At 46.1% G+C, this 21,848-nt stretch overlaps 1 protein-coding gene across 1 annotated transcript in view; it reads left to right on the top strand.

The window, feature by feature from the left end:
* The window catches only part of ctnna2 (catenin (cadherin-associated protein), alpha 2), a 677,857-nt gene that overhangs the window by 35,286 nt on the left and 620,723 nt on the right, over window positions 1-21,848 (top strand). The window contains exon 2 of the mRNA XM_042311972.1: window positions 6,944-7,053. Coding sequence (XP_042167906.1) covers window positions 6,952-7,053 — 102 coding nt within the window. The 5' untranslated portion in view covers window positions 6,944-6,951. The remainder of the gene's footprint in view (window positions 1-6,943; window positions 7,054-21,848) is intronic.

The raw sequence follows: 21,848 nt of genomic DNA, 5'->3' as shown, positions 1-21,848 counted from the left end.
CCAGACTGGTGTCGGCGTCCCATTGGCAGTTGGAAGAGTTCTTTGTCTTTGGAACCCATCCCCAGGAGAGGGAATGAGTGTGTGTATGTGTGTGCGTTCCTGTCTTGGCAAGTCAAGTCTGTGTGTCCTCGCAGTGAGTGTGTGTAATGTGTGTGCGTTCTTATCTTGGTGTCCTCGCAATGAGTGTGTGTATGTGTGTGCGTCCCTGTCTTCACAAGTCAAGTTTGTGTGTCCTCGCAGTGAGTGTGTGTAATGTGTGTGCGTTCTTATCTTGGTGTCCTCGCAATGAGTGTGTGTATGTGTGTGCGTTCTTGTCTTGGCAAGATGTTGTGGCCGAACTGACGGCTAGCACCTGTGGCTAGGATGTATCCTGTTTTGACAGTGTTGTGGATGATTTAAGTGAGTGTGTGTGTGAGAGATATTCTGTGTGTGCCCTAACATGTTTTACTGTGAAAATACGTTGCTATGTGTTGTCAATACGTTGCTATGTGTTGTCAATACGTTGCTATGTGTTGTCAATACGTTGCTATGTGTTGTCAATACGTTGCTATGTGTTGTCAATACGTTGCTATGTGTTGTCTCCGTTATAGCAATGCAATAGCAGTAAGCTGGTCATTTGCATAGGAAATAGCACTTCATTACAAATACGACTTCAAAGTAACGCATTGTGTAGCGTAGGTAGTGCATCCCAAAATGGCACCCTGTTCCCTATATAGTGCACTACGTTTAACCAGAGCCAGGGTCCTCTTCAAAAGTAATGCACTATATATGGAATAAAGTGCTATTTGGAACGGAACCATCGACAAGCGCCACTCTCTTTCGCTGTTGCCATGGCGTCGACAGTTGCATTAGTTACAGGTGTTGGTACTTTTATTTTTCTCCTTCTCTCCTTTCTTCCTCTCCGGGGTGTTTCTGGAGAAGAAAAGAAGGGAATACGCCCCCCTTGACATTTCCCAAGTGTCCAGAGCCGTTAGTAATTCCACAGAAGGGCATATGACTATTGTTCGTTGTCCATTATTGTTCGTTGTCCCACTGTCTTCAGTTGTACTTGAACATGTCTACCCGTATGAAATGGTACCGCCCGCGGGGAGAGAGAAGGGAGCTGAGGACAAGGTCTGAGTGATGTCTGTTAAGTAGCAAGTAGAATGTGTGCGCTATAATGCAGTGCTACTTCCACATCGGTGTTTTCTTTCCCGGTGTATTTTCATAGTTGATCAATGGACATAGTTTTGCAATTAGAGGCATTTGTCACTCGGCTTGCTCTGTTTCGGGCTGCCAACGGACATGCATTGGGAGATCAAACGTCAGGGGAAAACGCATTACATTTCTGGTCTTCTCGTTTGTCCTCTATTTCTTATTTTCTCTTGCATGTGGGGTTCCCTGTGCTATCAATTACGACATGGGTTGGTCTAAGCTAGTAGAGAACTGGGGGGACCATTTAATGCAACCACAACAAAAAAATACTGGATATTTTCACGGGTGCGTGGACATCGACTGTAAGGGAATAGTCGCCTGGAGGAGCGATTGCATTCATTTGCTCTAAGTTAGCTTCACCTAATGAACCTCTCCCCGGCTGTAAACATACATTACTTCTGATGTTTGTTCCACAAATGTCAGTGAATGTCAGAGAAATGTCAGCGAGGGCACACTTTATTCTTGCTGTACGTGTGTGTATGTGTGTCTGTGCCACTCTGCCTGTGTGTGTGTGTGTGTGTGTGTGTGTGCAGTCTGTCTGAACTCATCCTCAGTGCAAAGGACACTTATTTTGGGGTTTAATTCCAGGAGTTTGTAAAGGCCTACATGTATTTTGGGCAATTCCTGACATTTCAAAATAAACACTTTACTTCCATGTCTCCTTTCTGTGTGGGAAGAGCCACTCAATTAGGCTTCTTACAAGGCCTGTTATGCAATGTGTTTCCTGTTCATGTGGCTGTTTGAAATATTCCTCATTTAGGCTAGTAGGCAAGATTTTGTCTTTGTAGGTGTAGACTTCATGTGGAGCATATTTATCTACTATAGAAGAGAAGGAGAGCTTAATGCTGGCCAGTCTTCCCAGAGGCTTTATTCACTCCCAGCCTTGTTTTAGAAGCCCTTAGTCCAGAACCCTCAATTTCCCTCAACCCCCCATCCCCGTCCCCGTCCACCAGACAGAGGCACTGGACCCCCGTCCACATGCCCCGGCTGGCAACATTGGACTGGAGTGTTGCTTAGCTTCACGTTCCCATGGTAATGGCAGCCCTCCTCCCTCCTCTGCCCCTCTCCATCCTTCTGCTGTGGACTCTATCGACCCCAAATAACCCCAGTGAGTCAGATCCCCCTACTGACAATAGTATAGTCTATAGGAGGAGGCCCCTACACAAGCATATGTCAGGGTTTAGACTTTGCCTCAGTGTGTGTGTGTGTGTGTGTGTGTGTGTGTGTGTGTGTGTGTGTGTGTGTGTGTGTGTGTGTGTGTGTGTGTGTGTGTGTGTGTGTGTGTGTGTGTGTGTGTGTGTGTGTGTGTGTGTGTGTGTGTGTGTGTGTGCGTATGGCCAAATCTGTGTGTAGCTTGGTATTACTCTTCTGAATTATAGGTAGCTAATTTGTTAATAGAACCGATTTGGATTAGACTTAATTTAAATGTGAGTGGTACTTCTCGCCTCAGCTATATACTCCTAAGGGTTTTTTCAATGGTGATCATTGGAATTCCACTTAGTTCTGTACTTTTCAACTCACCTCAGCCAAACTTCTCTCTCCCCTCTCTCTCCCTCTCTCTCTCTCTCTCCCCTCTCGCTCTCGCTCTCTCTCTTTCTCTCTCATATTTCCAAATGGATCCCTGCCGGTGTCTCCCCGCCTCAGTTTCCTGCCTTAATCAGAGACTCACCTGCATATATTAGCTCTGTTCTTCAAAGCCACTGCTCAAGCTTTGTACCCACATGTGTTTTTAGTAATCAGAATCCCACTCGCTCGCTCTCGGTCCCACCGAAAGGAATGATAGAGACTGAGAGACAAATCTAGGCCAACACACTCTTCTGAATGACAATCGGGTTTGAAGGCAGTAGGCAAAAACAGTGCGAGGTGTCCCTGAATCACATTCAAGCCTGAGTAAAAACACTTCAACACAACACCATTAAAGAATCTCAGCACAGACTCTTCCATTCTAGTTAATGTGGAGGTGTCTTTACTGTGAATCTTTAACTGCCGAGTTCACAGGAGGTTGATGGCAACTTCATTGGGGAGAATGGGCTCGTGTTAATGATGTGGAATGGTATCAAATAGATCAAACACATGACTCCGTTCTAGACATTATTATGAGCTGTCCTCCCCTCAGCGGCCTCCATGGTTAGAGATGCGAGTGGTGTAGGTGCCCTTTAATGCAATCAGTGTTCTTTTGCCTGATTTCTTTCGTCATTTGCATGTATTTTTTTCACTAAAGTAGTGCACTGGCCCTTTACTTGCGTTAGTGGACCGACATGGACCTCTGTAGTGTCTTGCAGGATTCAATAGTTTGGATTTGTCTCTTTCTCTGCGATCGTCATTCTAATGGAATCTAGAAATAACAAAACCCTGTCCTCAAACATGTATATCAAAAGGTGCAAAATGATGGTCAAAGACACAAAACATAAACATCTGTCACGTTCTGACCTTAGTTCCTTTGTTTTTGTCTTTTGTTTTAGTATGGTCAGGGCGTGAGTTGGGTGGATTGTCTATGTTAGTTTGTATATGATTTTCTATTTCTGTGTTTGGCCTGGTATGGTTCTCAATCAGAGGCTGCTGTCAATCGTTGTCCCTGATTGAGAACCATATTTAGGTAGCCTGTTTTCCATTGTGTTTTGTGGGTGGTTATTTTCTGTTTAGTGTTGTACCTTACAGGACTGTTCGTTGGTTGTTTATTGTTTTGTTTTCAGTGTTCATTAAAATATGAACACTTACCACGCTGCACCTTGGTCCTCCTCTCCTTCCCCAGACGACAAGCGTTACAGAACCACCCACCAAGAAAGGACCAAGCAGCGTGGTAACGGGCAGCAGCAGCAGCGGCCGGAATCGCAGGACTCCTGGACATGGGAGGAGATTCTGGACGGCAAGGGACCATGGGCACAGGCTGGAGAATATCACTGCCCCAAGGCTGAGCTGGAGGCAGCGAAAGCTGAGAGGCGGTGGTACGAGGAGGCAGCCCCAAAAATGTATTGGGGGGAGGCACATGGGGAGTGTGGCTAAGTCAGGTAGGAGACCTGAGCCAACTCCCCGTGCTTACCGGAGAGGGAGAGGGACCGGGCAGGCACCGTGTTATGCCGTGTGTCCCCGGTGCGTGTGCATAGCCCGTATCGGCCGGGCTAGAGTGGGCATCGAGCCAGGTGCCATGAAGCCGGCTCAGTGCATCTGGTCTCCAGTGCGTCTCCTCAGGCCGGTGTACATGGCACCAGCCTTACGCATGGTGTCCCCGGTTCGCCAGCACAGCCCAGTGCGGGCTATTCCACCTCGCCGCACTGGCCTGGCTACGGGGAGCATTCAACCAGGCAGGGTTGGGCAGGCTCGGTGCTCAAGAGCTCCAGTGCACCTTCACGGTCCGGTCTATCATGGTGCCACCTACACGCACCAGCCCTCCGGTGGCAGCCCCCCGCACCATGCTGTCTCTCCGTCTTCTCCCTACAGGTGCTCCCGCCTGTCCAGCGCTGCCAGAGCCTTCCTCCTCTCCAGCGCTGCCAGAGTCTCCCGTCTGTCCTGAGCTGCCAGAGTCTCCCGTCTGTCCTGAGCTGCCAGAGTCTCCCGTCTGTCCTGAGCTGCCAGAGTCTCCCATCTGTCCTGAGCTGCCAGAGTCTCCCGTCTGTCCTGAGCTGCCAGAGTCTCCCGTCTGTCCTGAGCTGCCAGAGTCTCCCGTCTGTCTGTCCTGAGCTGCCAGAGTCTCCCGTCTGTCTGTCCTTAGCTGCCACAGTCTCCCGTCTGTCTGTCCTGAGCTGCCACAGTCTCCCGTCTGTCTGTCCTGAGCTGCCACAGTCTCCCGTCTGTCTGTCCTGAGCTGCCAGAGTCTCCCGTCTGTCCGTCCTGAGCTGCCAGAGTCTCCCATCTGTCTGTCCTGAGCTGCCAGAGTCTCCCGTCTGTTTGTCCTGAGCTGCCAGAGTCTCCCGTCTGTCAGCCAGGAGCGGCCAGAGCCGCCTGTCATGCCAGCAATGCTGGAATTGCCCTTCACTCCGGAGCTGCCGGAGTCTCCCGCCTGTCCGGCGCTGCCGGAGTCGGCCTTCACTCCAGCGCTGCTGGAATCTCCTGTCCATTCGGGACCCGTGGCTAGGGTCCCCAGTCCGAGGTCGGCGGCGAGGGTCGCCGCACTTAAGAAGCCACGGAGGCGGTAAAGGAGGCGGAGAAAGACTATAGTAGAGTGGGGTCCACGTCCCGCGCCAGAGCCGCCACCGCGGACGGACACCCACCCTCCCCTATAGGTTCAGGTTTTGCGGCCAGAGTCCGCACCTTTGGGGGGGTACTGTCACTTTCTGACCTTAGTTCCTTTGTTTTGTCTTTTGTTTTAGTATGGTCAGGGCGTGAGTTGGGTGGGTTGTCTATGTTAATTTGTCTATGATTTTCTGTGTTTGGCCTGGTATGGTTCTCAATCAGAGGCAGCTGTCAATCGTTGTCCCTGATTGAGAACCATATTTAGGTAGCCTGTTTTCCATTGTGTTTTGTGGGTGGTTATTTTCTGTTTAGTGTTGTGTTGCACCTTACAGGACTGGTCGTTGGTTGTTTATTGTTTTGTTTCAGTGTTCATTAAAATATGAACACTTACCACGCTGCACCTTGGTCCTCCTCTCCTTCCCCAGACGACAAGCGTTACAACATCAAATTCTGTTTTTTTTCCTTGATCAAATAACATGGAAAACAACCACTTTTTTTCGTGCAGTATTAATTTACTGTTATTCCAAACCACTTAATGTAAATACATTACTGTATAGTACATAGGCTGGTCATCCAGGTTTGTACCTTCCATCACCAAGAAGAAAAACAATGCACAATACAGTCATTGAGTACATTGAGACATCATGTGGCTTGTGGTGTGATCATGTGGCTCAGTTGGTAGACCATGGCGGTTGCAATGCTAGGGTTGTTGGTTCGATTCCCATGGGACAATGCATGCATTCACTACTGTAAGTTGCTCTGGATAAGAGTGTCTACTAAGATGGGGAAAAAGGAATGACTAGACCATTTCTGTTTTCACAGATCAATTTGCAAAGTATCTCAAACTGGAAAACATATGTCAAGCAAGTGTTTGATTTTTTATATTCCACAGATATCAGATGAACTGTTTTGTACAGATAATTATCCGACTCGAGTTATAAATGCGGGTAAACACTGAAATGCATTTCGTTGAAATGTTTACACAAAGGGTAAGGCACTGAGTCTACTAGTCCTGGATTAGTGGAACGATTTAGACTTCTTCGGCGCTGGCAATTCTTGTTGCTAAATCGCAGCACCCCCACCCCAAAACTACTTCCCACGGCTATGGCAGAGACTCTCTGGTCCAAGCCCAGGTTTGCAGAAGTAGGAATACGTTTGAAAGTCTCCATTGTTTCCCCAGTTTTGATACTTATTGGCTGAACCGGGGGTTAGAGTTGATATGCTTCTCTTTCGAGTGTGTTTTGAGGCGCTTGTCACCATCCCACTAGTCTCCTCTGTCTCTCCCCGTCGAAAAGGAAACGCGAAGCTCTAAAGCGACTCCACCAAGCTCCTCCGTTTCAGTTTCCCACTCTCTAGTCCGTCCCTCTTTTAAACAGGCTGACGATGGTGCATGAAGTGTCACTGCCTAGGAATGGAGGGAGAAATAAACGGGGCATTCTTCGAAAAAGGCCTCGCCGCTGAAAGAACAAGCTCATACATACGGGCTCTCTCTTTCTCTGGCTCTCTCTCTCTCTCTTTTGTTTTGCCTCTAACCAAATACGTGTGTTTTTCTAACTTGTCTCTTTGTTTGTTCCTCCAGCAGAGACCATGACCACCGCTACGTCCCCCATCCTGTTGAAATGGGACCCCAAGAGTCTGGAGATCCGCACCCTGACCGTGGAGCGGTTGCTGGAGCCCCTGGTCACACAGGTAGGGACACATAGCTTTAGCAGAGGCTTCAGCTCACCGGGCTAACATAGTAGTTGGGGGTAATGGAGGTGGTTCAGCGAACCGCGATCGCGTGACGAGTAACCGTGCTGCCTAAACTGTAGCCTTGGGCTTCACCTGTCTTGCGGTGCGCCCGGAGACCTTGGTGTAAACCCAGCTGGTCACTTACTCACTGGTTATAGCTAGCGACAAGGTAAGACGCTTTCTGGTTTTACTGGTAATAAAGTCACTGGTTATTAAAAATCTAAGCTATACTGGGGTTGGATCAACCGAGTCATCTGGCTAGTGAGAGACAGTTTTATCAGAGGTGGTCCCGCGAACCACGATCTTGTGATGAGTAACCTTGCCTGGGCTGCAGCCTAGGCGTTAGCTCGTTGGGCTAACGCAGTCTTGTGATGAGTAACCTTGCCTGGGCTGCTGCCTAGGCTTTAGCTCGTTGTGCTAACGCAGTCTTGTGATGAGTAACCTTGCCTGGGCTGCTGCCTAGGATTTAGCTCGTTGGGCTAACGCAGTCTTGTGATGAGTAACCTTGCCTGGGATGCTGCCTAGGCTTTAGCTCGTAGGGCTAACGTAGTCTTGTGATGAGTAACCTTGCCTGGGCTGCTGCCTAGGATTTAGCTCGTTGGGCTAACGCAATCTTATGATGAGTAACCTTGCCTGGGATGCTGCCTAGGCTTTAGCTCGTAGGGCTAACGTAGTCTTGTGATGAGTAACCTTGCCTGGGCTGCTGCCTAGGATTTAGCTCGTTGGGCTAACGCAATCTTATGATGAGTAACCTTGCCTGGGATGCTGCCTAGGATTTAGCTTGTTGGGCTAACAGTCTTGTGGTGCACAGGAGACTTGGGATCAAACCCAGCCAAACTCACACTCTCTGTTTATAGCTGACAACAAAGCTGACAACATGCTGGAATGACTAAAAGAGCAGCAGGCAGAGAGATTCTGTATGGGAAAGGCTTCAAAAGATAAAAGTTATTCTTTCCATAGAGGCATTCCCCAGAAACTAGCGTGCTTAGCAACCGCTTCTCTAAAACAGCTTTGATAAACCTGCAGCTTCCGGGCAGGCAGCAGGTAGCAGCGCACACACACACACACACACACACACACACACTGTCCATATCTGTTTTGAAAATGCTAGACTTACTGTTAGCCTTGTATTCTACAACCCCTTTACTCCAGCTTCCCCTTGAGAGTTTTGGAAGTATCGATTCTACACTTCTTGCCAGCTTCGGTCTGCCCCATTGTATCAAGCATAATTTCCGCTCTCTTTAATCTCTTCTGTTGATTTTATTTCTGGGTTAGTGACGGATGGTTCTGGCGTCCCTGGACGACTGGCTTAACAAGCAAGCAACAACAGCCAAACAGATACGATCTTTAAAGCATGACTTGATGTGTGAGAAAATAGAGAATGGAATTTGATTTCCTTCTGAGGCACTGAGATTTGTTATTCCAAAGAAAGCAAAAAGTTTCGGATAAGGTTGTGGGAATTAGCCTGTATTCTGTGATGAAGCAAAATGAACCAGAACGTGTAGCTTGTAGTGCTGTGTGGCAATTGGTTGCTAGTCATACGCCAGTTCATTAGTAGTCCTAGTGTGTACAGTGCCTTGCGAAAGTATTCGGCCCCCTTGAACTTTGCGACCTTTTGCCACATTTCAGGCTTCAAACATAAAGATATAAAACTGTATTTTTTTGTGAAGAATCAACAACAAGTGGGACACAATCATGAAGTGGAACGACATTTATTGGATATTTCAAACTTTTTTAACAAATCAAAAACTGAAAAATTGGGCGTGCAAAATTATTCAGCCTCCTTAAGTCAATACTTTGTAGCGCCACCTATTGCTGCGATTACAGCTGTAAGTCGCTTGGGGTATGTCTCTATCAGTTTTGCACATCAAGAGACTGAATTTTTTTCCCATTCCTCCTTGCAAAACAGCTCGAGCTCAGTGAGGTTGGATGGAGAGCATTTGTGAACAGCAGTTTTCAGTTCTTTTCACAGATTCTCGATTGGATTCAGGTCTGGACTTTGACTTGGCCATTCTAACACCTGGATATGTTTATTTTTGAACCATTCCATTGTAGATTTTGCTTTATGTTTTGGATCATTGTCTTGTTGGAAGACAAATCTCCGTCCCAGTCTCAGGTCTTTTGCAGACTCCATCAGGTTTTCTTCCAGAATGGTCCTGTATTTGGCTCCATCCATCTTCCCATCAATTTTAACCATCTTCCCTGTCCCTGCTGAAGAAAAGCAGGCCCAAACCATGATGCTGCCACCACCATGTTTGACAGTGGGGATGGTGTGTTCAGGGTGATGAGCTGTGTTGCTTTTACGCCAAACATAACGTTTTGCATTGTTGCCAAAAAGTTCAATTTTGGTTTCATCTGACCAGAGCACCTTCTTCCACATGTTTGGTGTGTCTCCCAGGTGGCTTGTGGCAAACTTTAAACAACACTTTTTATGGATATCTTTAAGAAATGGCTTTCTTCTTGCCACTCTTCCATAAAGGCCAGATTTGTGCAATATACGACTGATTGTTGTCCTATGGACAGAGTCTCCCACCTCAGCTGTAGATCTCTGCAGTTCATCCAGAGTGATCATGGGCCTCTTGGCTGCATCTCTGATCAGTCTTCTCCTTGTATGAGCTGAAAGTTTAGAGGGACGGCCAGGTCTTGGTAGATTTGCAGTGGTCTGATACTCCTTCCATTTCAATATTATCGCTTGCACAGTGGTCCTTGGGATGTTTAAAGCTTGGGAAATCTTTTTGTATCCAAATCCGGCTTTAAACTTCTTCACAACAGTATCTCAGACCTGCCTGGTGTGTTCCTTGTTCTTCATGATGCTCTCTGCGCTTTTAACGGACCTCTGAGACTATCACAGTGCAGGTGCATTTATACGGAGACTTGATTACACACAGGTGGATTGTATTTATCATCATTAGTCATTTAGGTCAACATTGGATCATTCAGAGATCCTCACTGAACTTCTGGAGAGAGTTTGCTGCACTGAAAGTAAAGGGGCTGAATAATTTTGCACGCCCATTTTTTCAGTTTTTGATTTGTTAAAAAAGTTTGAAATATCCAATAAATGTCGTTCCACTTCATGATTGTGTCCCACTTGTTGTTGATTCTTCACAAAAAATACTGTTTTATATCTTTATGTTTGAAGCCTGAAATGTGGCAAAAGGTCGCAAAGTTCAAGGGGGCCGAATACTTTCGCAAGGCACTGTATGTGCTGGTTGTTTTGTGGTGACGATGGCAAGGACAGTTGAAAGTCACCGGCAGTTCTTTGGTTAACATTGTATTACACACACACACACACACACTGTTGCTAGAGTTTGGTCAGCAGAACGTGATGTGGCTGAGGGCTTCCCATAGGAGGCCCCCCACGCTGGGAGGCACAAGGCAGAGATTATACACCACACGCACACTGCTCTGAGCAAGAGATGAGAGAGTCAGCTTTTGTTTGTCTAGCCTATTTGTGGATGAGAGAGACATTAGTGTGTGTGTTTATGAACACTGGGAGTGGAGCATTGCCCTCTTCCTCTCGCTGCTGTGTGAGGCTTCCACCATGGACAGTCCCCCCTGTAAAGGGACTTCCTGACTCTCCTATACTGCTCCGACGGAGACTGAGGCCAACTTAGTAAGATAGCCTCGGTCACTATACTGCAGCTCAAGAGTGCAGTGAAATATGAAAATGCTATACTTCATCTATTACACGATCACATAGTTCATGAAGACAGCCGGTCTCCAAAGAGGGCAGTGGTGGGAAACGCTAAGATCGCAGCTCCAAGGGAGACAACAGAGAGATTTGATTTGAAACAGAGGAGAGGAAACATTTTCGCTAAGACAAAGCCTGTGTGATTGATTTGGTTCATTTCAGGCACTTTTTCCCCCCCATATGTTTCCTCCTCTTCCGCCCATTTTTATATTTGCCAGGGATGATAGAATTGATTTTGATTTTTACTAAGTTGACTGTGCCTTTAAACAGCTTGGAAAATTACAGAAAATTATGTCATGGCTTTAGAAGCTTCTGATATGCTAATTGACATCATTTGAGTCAATTGGAGGTGTACCTGTGGATGTATTTCAAGGCCTACCTTCAAACTCAGTGCCTCTTCACTTGACATCATGGACAAATCTAAAGAAATCAGCAAGACCTCAGAAAAAAATTGCAAACCTCCACAAATCTGGTTCATCCTTGGGAGCAATTTCCAAATGACTGAAGTTACCACATTCATCGGTACAAACAATAGTACGCAAGTATAAACACCATGGGACAACGCAGACTTCATACCGCTCAGGAAGGAGACGCGTTCTGCCTCCTAGAGATTAACGTACTTTGGTGCGAAAAGTGCAAATCAATCTCAGAACAACAGCAAAGGACTTTGTGAAGATGCTGGAGGAAACGGGTACAAAAGTATCTATAGCCACAGTAAAGCGAGTCCTATATCGACATAACCTGAAAGGCTGCTCAGCAAGGAAGAAGCCACTGCTCCAAAACAGTTTGCAACTGCACATGGGAACAAAGATCATACTTCTTGGAGAAATGTCCTCTGGTCTGATGAAACAAAAATAGCACTGTTTTGCCAAAATGACCCTTGTCATGTTTGGAGGAAAAAGGGTCTGGCTTGCATCCCGAAAAACACCATCTCAACTGTGAAGCACGGGGGAGGCAGCATCATGTTGTGGGGGTGCTTTGCTGCAGGAGGGACTGGTTCACAAAATAGATGGCAGCATGAGGAAGGACAATTATGTGGATATATTGAAGCAACATCTCAAGACATCAGTCAGGAACTAAAGCTTGGTTGCAAATGGACAATGACCCGAAGCATACTTCCAAAGTTGTGGCAAAATGCTTAAGGACAACAAAGTCAAGGTATTGGAGTGAACATCCAAAAGCCCTGACCTCAATCCCATACAGAAATTGTGGGCAGAACTGGAAAGTCGTGTGCGAGCAAGGAGGCCTACAAACCTGACTCAGTTACACCAGCTCTGTCAGGAGGAAGGGGACAAAATTCACCCAACTTATTGTGGGAAGCTTGTGGAAGGATACCCGATACGTTTGACCCAAGTGAAACAATTTAAAGGCAATGCTTTCAAATACTAATTGAGTGTATGTAAACTTCTTACCCACTGGGAATGTGATGAAAGAAATTAAAGCTGATATAAATCATTCTCTCTACTATTATTCTGACATTTCACATTCTTAAAATGAAGTGGTGATCTTAACTGACCTAAGACAGGGAATTTCTACTAGGATTAAATGTTATGAATTGTGAAAATCTGAGTATAAATGTATTTGGCTAAGGTGTATGTAAACTTCCGACTTCAACTGTACTATTTTCCATATTATGGGCTAGTTTTGGACAGTTTCCATGTTTGGGATAGTTTAGGGTAGTTCTCATATTTGTTTATTAGCCTTATTTACAGTAGTTGCATCAACGAAGTGATCTGAAATCACACTCAAGGCCTGTGAAATCAAGTGCTGCCAAAATTCAAACTTTTCCAAATGTCATGGTCTCCAACAGAGATCAGTCGTTAGCACTCACTCCAACGTAGACTTCTAAAGCTTTACCAGTGATTCAACTTCAGAACTAATTCTGCTTCATCTTTTATCTGAGAGACTGCGCGCACTTCACATTTGATTAACTTCAGCCATCTGTAACTCCGACCTTCAAGAACCTTCGGTGTTGAAATTCAAGTGCCACTTGCCGTGCATTCACACTACCGTTGAGTTTAATAGACCATAAATATATATATATATATATATATATATATATTTTTAATAGACCAAAATATTTTCTCTGGGCTTCAATCTCAGGCAGGTCAAGTTAAATAAATGACTGAAATCAATGCGTGAATGGATGGATGGACAGTCTCTTTGTGAATAGACTTAGAATGGCATTGACAGGGATGAGTTGGCTCGGCTTCTTGCTAGCTAGCAAGAAGCGCTAGTTTAATCAAAGAGAGCTAATCACACTCTCTCTCTCTCACACACACACACACACACGTCAGGCTCATCTCTGTGGGTAACCAAGCGCTGCTGCCACCCAGGAGCACACAGGGATCCAAAGGGTTCATCTCCTCCTTGGCTAGCCGGGGGGGAAAAGGCCAGGTGGAGTCATGCTTGAGCACTGATGCCCTTTTGTCCGCCTCAGCCACCGTGGAAGGTCTGTTACCACTCTGAGGAAGAGAGAGAGAGAAGTGTGTGTGTGTGTATGTGCGCAAGTGTGTGTGGGGTGCAAGTTCACACTCGCACTTGTGCACGCACGCTCTGGATCACGACCCTGTCACGTCTGAGCAGCGATGGTGAGTTCTGCATCCTTGCCTCGTCTGTTTTGGGCACAGTCCTCCGGGGCGGCCGAGTCTCTCCAGACTAGGACCACGACAGCCGTTTACACTTTAACAGTTGCTTAGCTAACTCAGCCCAACACGGTGTCCAAACAGCAGAACTCGGTTTGAGATTGTATATGAAAGAACAGTCTAGACTGTGCCATGCTCTGTGCTCTCCTGTCCCATTAATCAGCGTGTCTTTATCTCTGGTATATAAACTGAACCTATACGACCATACCTATTTTCATGCCATCTAACTAGGCCCATCTCATGTCTGAGGCCTCTCGACGATTCTGTCAGATATGTAACTCTGTGTCAAGATTCAACTGAGGCTGCATATTGTAGCCCACTCCCCCCCCTTTCTGGCTTTGGAGTGAAGTATGATGAATGTGATTTATGAGGTGGACATGTGGTTTGGCAGCGCAACAAGGTCGTGACTTTGTCTCTGCTTGTTGGTGATTGGGAGTGTCCATCTTTGTCCCGAGTACACGAGCATCTCATTCCCCTCAGCCCGTGTTCTCTCTGTCTTTCTCTTTATTTGTTTTCTAACAGAAAACACGCAAGAAAGGCCAAGTTGTACTGTTACTCAGCAGTGCATATATGCTCTCTTTATGTGGCACATGGAATGTGACTGTGCGGTGACGTAACCCTCCGCTTAGAGCAGTGTGTGCACTGGTGCATGTGTTTTTGTGCGTGTGTATGTGTGTGTACATGCTTGTGTGACATCAAAGGATTTTTCTAACAGCCTGTTTAATTACTCCCTGTCTGTCTGGCCCTGTGCTGACTCTAACCCCTCGCCCCTGACACATCCTGTAGATAATTGGTATGGCCCTGTGCTGACTCTAACCCCTCGCCCCTGACACGTCCTGTAGATAATTGGTATGGCCCTGTGCTGACTCTAACCCCTCGCCCCTGACACGTCCTGTAGATAATTGGTATGGCCCTGTGCTGACTCTAACCCCTCGCCCCTGACACATCCTGTAGATAATTGGTATGGCCCTGTGCTGACTCTAACCCCTCGCCCCTGACACGTCCTGTAGATAATTGGTATGGCCCTGTGCTGACTCTAACCCCTCGCCCCTGACACATCCTGTAGATAATTGGTATGGCCCTGTGCTGAGTCTAACCCGCCCGCCCCTGACATGTCCTGTAGATAATTGGTATGGCCCTGTGCTGACTCTAACCCCTCGCCCCTGACACGTCCTGTAGATAATTGGTATGGCCCTGTGCTGACTCTAACCCCTCGCCCCTGACACATCCTGTAGATAATTGGTATGGCCCTGTGCTGACTCTAACCCCTCGCCCCTGACACGTCCTGTAGATAATTGGTATGGCCCTGTGCTGACTCTAACCCCTCGCCCCTGACACGTCCTGTAGATAATTGGTATGGCCCTGTGCTGACTCTAACCCCTCGCCCCTGATACATCCTGTAGATAATTGGTATGGCCCTGTGCTGACTCTAACCCTCGCCCCTGATACATCCTGTAGATAATTGGTATGGCCCTGTGCTGACTCTAACCCCTCGCCCCTGACACATCCTGTAGATAATTGGTATGGCCCTGTGCTGAGTCTAACCCCTCGCCCCTGACATGTCCTGTAGATAATTGGTATGGCCCTGTGCTGACTCTAACCCCTCGCCCCTGACACGTCCTATAGATAATTGGTATGGCCCTGTGCTGACTCTAACCCCTCGCCCCTGACACGTCCTGTAGATAATTGGTATGGCCCTGTGCTGACTCTAACCCCTCACCCCTGATACATCCTGTAGATAATTGGTATGGCCCTGTGCTGACTCTAACCCCTCGCCCCGCACCCCGCGCCCCTGACACGTCCTGTAGATAATTGGTATGGCCCTGTGCTGACTCTAACCCCTCGCCCCTGACACATCCTGGAGATAATTGGTATGGCCCTGTGCTGACTCTAACCCCTCGCCCCGCGCCCCTGACACGTCCTGTAGATAATTGGTATGGCCCTGTGCTGACTCTAACCCCTCGCCCCTGACACGTCCTGTAGATAATTGGTATGGCCCTGTGCTGACTCTAACCCCTCGCCCCTGACATGTCCTGTAGATAATTGGTATGGCCCTGTGTTGACTCTAACCCCTCGCCCCTGACATGTCCTGTAGATAATTGGTATGGCCCTGTGCTGACTCTAACCCCTTGCTCCTGACACATCCTGTAGGTAATTTGTATGGCCGTGTGATGGCCGAGCTGCTCCCAGTAAACACAGCAAGTGCTTGCAGATTGATATGAGAAGTGGATGAGGGCTTGTCTTCAATAGGATATATGGACTAATGGGAGACCCACGCTTGTGGTTGCTTGTGGGTGAAAACTTTAGTTTCCATCTCTGGTTGGTGTTTGTATGTAGTTTGCCTGTCTCTGTGATAGCTTATTTTTTGGTGTTGTTGATTTGTGTGCCTGCACGTGTAAGCCAATGTGTCCTTACTTCTCCCCAGCTTGATCTTTCTCTTTGTGAGTGGTTTTGTTTCCTGCAGATTCACATACAGATGTTGGATCTTAATTTGATCACCCAGTTGCAGGATAACATTCCTGCACCCGGGTGATCAAGTTAACATTCCTGCAACTTGTAGTGTATTTGAGGTTTTAAAAGGCTTCTGAAGTTTGCAATTTCCCCTTTTGAAATTTCAGACTTGATTTTTCCTGTACGAAAAATGCATCAACCCCCTACAAAAAAAATCATTTAATTATAATCCACATAATAATTCACATTTCCTGTTGCTGCAGGATTATTTTCTTCAGCAAACCGGCTGCAATGAAGATCCTACATCTGTAAGGGGAGATGCGTATCTTATTATCTTTAAATTATTTCTCCTTTTAACAAAATGGCCATTTACAGGCAGCGGATGACAAATTGAACCTGCCGATGCAAATAGAGTTGGGCCCTTAATGAAACCCTTAATTCATCCAGAATGAAATTAATCCTAGACAGTGACAGTGACAGTGAGTGAAGCTGTATAATCAGTGACACACACACGTATTTATCATTATCATATTGTCCTAATATTATAGTCTAACATACAAAAGTACGTTCCATTGTGAATGAGTCCAGAATTATTGGCAGACAGAGATTGAACCCCCATCTAAACAGCTATTCTCATACACACATATAAACAACATAGCGTGATTATATTAGCCTTTATATTAAAGTGTAGCAAAAAATTATTTTTTTCCATTGCGTACAAAATGTTATTCTGGTCCCTAGGAGGACTAAAGGACAGTCACAACTAAGTAATTACTTTGTGTGTGTGTGTGTGTGTGTAATCATTCATTTAGCTTGTCCACCCATGCCTGAACCTCTTGGCAATTATGATCCATTTGAGTCTCCCTGCAAAATGAACCTTATGTGCAACATGAATTACGCTGTCACACACAGAAACACAATTCAATTATTCCATTTCATAAATAGAAGGATCGGTGTGTTACTGTTACGAGGATAGAATGATTCCTGTTGTATCTTTAAAGCAACACTCTGGGATTTGTTTATCAGAAAAACGTGATGGGGCCAGGGAAATGGAACCCCTTTCAAATTCATAGTCAGCATTCTACAAATCAAATCTAGTTGTTTCAGCTAATTATGATTAAGTAACTGGTTACACAGACTTGTTTTAGTGTTCTAAACTTTTCAGTCCAAGTGTTACCTGAACAAAAATTGTTGGCCCAAATAAGTCAAAATGCAGTTCACTGAAAAATGTTTTTGCTCAAATTGTCTCGTATGTTCATTCATACGAATGAATTAAATACAAATAGTTGGCTTCAATTATTATTTGAGCATCTTACTTAACAAAAGGCTGTGGAACACAGACACACACAGTGCTTTTATAACATACAATGTTTTCAATGCGGTGACTTTCTTGGGTAGAGTAGACTGCAGCCCTCCAAGGCTATGATGATACCTTTAAAAGGGCCCGATGATGTGACATACTGACTCCACTGTCCAGTCTATTCAGAGACACACACACAAACAGACACACACACAGTCACACACACACACACACACACAGGGCCGGTCCTGGACACTGCCTCCCTAGGCAGAAAAAATATGTCCCCACCCCCACGAAATAGAAGTTTCAGTAATGGACAGAGAAATAGGTATTCTTATCATATTTCTCAATGTCAAACCAGAGTTGTCTTGTTTGCAACAGCTGTTTGCAAATAATGACATATTAGACATCCTTATGAATCTAAGCATGGCACTTTCAAACATTACCTTTCCACCCAGACAGAGGCTCTACCGACGCTTCAACTGCTGGCTACTCCTCCGTTGTATAACCCAACAACAGAAGTGCTTCCCTAAAAGCTGCCTGGGTTTAAACAAACATCTTCTCTTTTCAGGACGAGAAGAGCTCAATTACTGTAATAGGGACAGAATAGCAAAGTCCATTTTTTTAAAAATCTCCTGGAATATTATAGGCTGCAGCTCAGCTTCATAGAGAGGAATCAATATATCTCCATATGCTTCGGAGTCACGTCTTCTGCAGGCATTTTAGAGCTTGTTTCTAGCATGAGGCATCACCGAGTTAAGCATAGTTATAGAGCTCTTGAAATCGTTTGGATATGTTTCATGTATTTCTTTCAAAATAGAAAACAAACCATCGATATCCTTTTTGCCCTTTCCTCACGCAATTCGAGCCCTGGTTTTATAACACACCAAGCCCTTCTCAGACACGGAGGTATTTAATCAGTACATGCGGCAATATTGGAGTATTTGGCTATACCGACATCTATGGATAGCATAACTGTGTCTGTCAAACAGGTAGGCTTGCTACTTATTTTTTGGGAATTGGAAGAAATAGGTTCCAATTTGATATGTAATTCTATGATTATGCCCATAAAAAAATGTTGGTGCACGCATGCACTTATAGGAGGTCCTAAGCAGAAGGGAATGTTATTTTAACCCCTGCATCAGAGAGTTACAATGTTGCTATCACTATGCAGCCAACGGCCTATAGTAGGAAACAGAGTTTCTTACTAATAATATGCCACGTGTTATCACACATGGCACGACCCCACAATTGGTACAATAAAATAGCACTTTTATATTACATATTTAACAAATACTTTAATATTCATGTAGAACTGTAAAAAAAAAGTGAGATCGTTTCACTGGAGCATTGTGTAAAATAAGCTTTATGGCAATGGCCCAGCCTTAACAAATTAGTTTATTTACATATTGAATTTGATTGACCAATGTTAGTTTCAGCATTTATTTATTTAGTCTTCACCTAAAGTGGCCTCTTTCCTCTTCATTGGTGCTGCATTGCAGTCAGCGATGTTCTCTTGGGAGCTGTCCATGGTCCTGAAATCAAATCATCTGAGAGAGACAGAGAGAGATAAGGGGGGGAGAGAGTGATAGAGTGAGATTAGGATCTAGTCTATTTAAATTAAATAAATACAAAGTAAACAGGTGATAGATAATTGAGTAATCTTACAAATTAATGCAAGTGAATGATCAACGCTTACCGTCTCAATGTAGGCAGCAGCCTCTCTGAGTTAGTGATTGCTGTTTAGCAGTCTGATGGACTTGAGAGAGAAGTTGTTTTCAATCTCTCAGGTCCCAGCTTTGATGCACCTGTACTGACCTTGCCTTCTTGATGATAGCGGTGTGAACAGGCAGTGGCTCGGGTGGTTGTTGTCCTTCATGATCTTTTTGGCCTTCCTGTGACATCAGGTGCTGTAGGTGTCATGGAGGACAGGTAGTTTGTCCCCGGTGATGCGTTGTGCAGACCGCACCTACCTCTGGAGAGCCTTGCGGTTGAGGGCAGTGCAGTTGCAACCAGGCTGTGATAAATCCTGACAGGGTGCTCTCGATTGTGCGTCTAAAGTTTGTCAGGGTTTTGGGTGACAAGCCAAATGTCAGCCTCCTGAGGTTGAAGAGGTGCTGTTGCGCCTTCTTCACCACACTGTCTGTGTGGGTGGACCATTTCAGTTTGTCTTTGATGTATACGCCGAGGAACTTAAAACTTTCCACCTCCACTGCTGTACCTTCGATGTGGATAGGGGGTGCTGCCTCTGCTGTTTCCTTAAATCCACAATCATCATCTTTGTTTTGTTGATGTTGAGTGAGAGATTGTTTTCCTGACACCATACTCCTCCTCTCTGTAGGCTGTCTCATCGTTGTTGGTGATCAAGCCCACTACTGTTGTGTCTGCAAACTTGATGATTTGAGTTGCATAGCCACGCAGTCGTAGGTGAACAGGGAGTACAGGAGAGGACTGAGCACGCACCCTTGTGGGGCCCCAGTGTTGATGGTCAGCGAAGTGGAGATGTTGTTTCCTACCTTCACCACCTGGGGGTGGCCCGTCAGAAAGTCCAGGACCCAATTGCACAGGGCGGGGCTGATGTTGATGAGCTTGGAGGGTACTATGGTGTTGAAATGCTGAGCTGTAGTCAATGAACAGCATTCTTACATAGCTATTCTTCTGGGATAGGGCAGTGTGATGGCGATTGCGTCATCTGTGGACCTATTGGGGCGGTATGCAAACTGAAGTGGGTCTAGGGTGGCTGGTAAGGTGGAGGTGATATGATCCTTGACTAGTCTCTCAAAGCACTTCATGATGACACAAGTGAGTGCTATGGGGCAGTAGTCATTTAGTTCAGTTAGCTTTGCCTTCTTGGGTACAGGGACAATAGTGGCCATCTTGAAGCATGTGGGGACAACAGACTGGGATAGGGAGTGATTGAATATGTCCGTAAACACACCAGCCAGCTGGTCTCTGCATGCTCTGAGGACGCGGCTAGGGTGCCGTCTGGGCCAGCAGCCCTGCAAGGGCTAACGCGTTTAAATGTTTTACTCACGTCGGCCACAGAGTAGGGGTGGGGGGGGGCAGTCCTTGTTAGCGAGCCGCGATGGTGGCACTGTATTATCCTCAAAGCGGGCAAGGTGGTGTTTAGTTTGTCTGGAAGAGTGACGTCGGTGTCCGTGACTCCACTTTGTCCCTGTACTGGAATTTCGCTTGATTGCCTTGTTTATATACGACACTGTTTATATTCAGCCAAATTTCCAGACCTCTTTCCACGGTTTAATGCGGTGTATCACGCTTTCAATTTTGTGCAAATACCGCCAACCATCCACTGTTTCTGGTTAGGGTAGGTTTTAATAGTCACAGTGGGTACAGCATCTATAATGCACTACTTTATAAACCCGCTCACCGAGTCCGCGTATAGGTCGATGTTGCTCTGAGGCTGATTCTCACATATTCTGGTCCGCGTTATCAAAACAATCTTGAAGCGCGGCTTCGGATTGGTCAGACCAGCGTTGAATGGTTCTTGTCACTGGTACATTCTGTTTGAGTCTCTGCCTATAAGATGGTACAAGCAAGATGGCGTCGTGGTCAGATTTGCCAAAGGGAGGGTGGGGGGGGGCTTTGTATGCGGAAGTTAGAGTAGCAGTGGTCAAGAGTATTACCCCTGCGCGTCGTGCAATCAATATGCTGATAGAATTTAGGTAGCATTGTTCTCAAATTTGCTTTGTTAAAATCCCCAGCTACAGTAAATGCAGCCTCCGGATATATATAGTTTACAGTTTACATAGAGTCCAGTAAAGTTCCTTGAGGGCCCTCTTGGTGTTTGCTTGAGGGGGAATGTACACAGCTGTGACTATAACTGACGAGAATTCTCTTGGTAGGTAAAATGGCCGGCATTGATTGTAAGGAATTCTAGATCGGGTGAGCAGAAGGACTTGAGTTCCTGTATGTTGTTATGGTTACACCATGAGTGGTTAATCATAAAGCATCCACCCCCGCCCTTCCTCTTCCCAGAGAGGTGTTTATGTCTGTCGGCGCGATGCATGGAGAAGCCCGGTGGCTGACCAGGAGGCCGCTAACTCTGCCCCTTCTGCGGCGCCGGTGTTTTGGGTTGGCTACTGGGATTAGATCCATTGTCCTGGGTGGTGGTTCGAACTGAGGATCTGCTTCGGGAAAGTGGTATTCCTGGTCGTAATGTTGGAAATTTGACGTTGCTCGTACATCCAATAGTTCTTCCTGGCTGTATGTAATAAGACTTAAGATTTCCTGGGGTAACAATGTAAGAAATAATACATAAAAAAAGAAAATACTGCACTCGAAGCGAGGCAACCATTTCTGTCGGCACCATTTTGATATGCCATCAGTATGCTGATAGAATTTAGGTAGCCTTGTTCTCAAAGTTTGAGTCTCTCTTGACTCGTAGAGTGCAAGGTAGTTTGAGTTTGAGCTTGGAGAATGTGCGCTCTCCACTTGCCACTGTCACCGGGAGTGTGAGAAGATCTCCCAGAGCGAACAAAGGCATGGAGATACAAGGAGGCCATTTGGGGTCTGGATATGTACCCCAGTGCGTTGAGTGCTTTTGCCTCACTGCCCAGTCTCCTGCTCAAAAACGTTGAGCTCATTACACAGATATGTTGCGTCGAAGGCCCTGGAAGCCCAGAATGTATGGGTCCTCTCCAGTGTG

Source organism: Oncorhynchus tshawytscha, linkage group LG34 (genome assembly GCF_018296145.1).
Source record: "Oncorhynchus tshawytscha isolate Ot180627B linkage group LG34, Otsh_v2.0, whole genome shotgun sequence".
NCBI classification, from domain to species: domain Eukaryota; kingdom Metazoa; phylum Chordata; class Actinopteri; order Salmoniformes; family Salmonidae; genus Oncorhynchus; species Oncorhynchus tshawytscha.
Note: the sequence above shows the minus strand (reverse complement) of the source record. Positions and strands in the feature narration are given on the sequence as shown.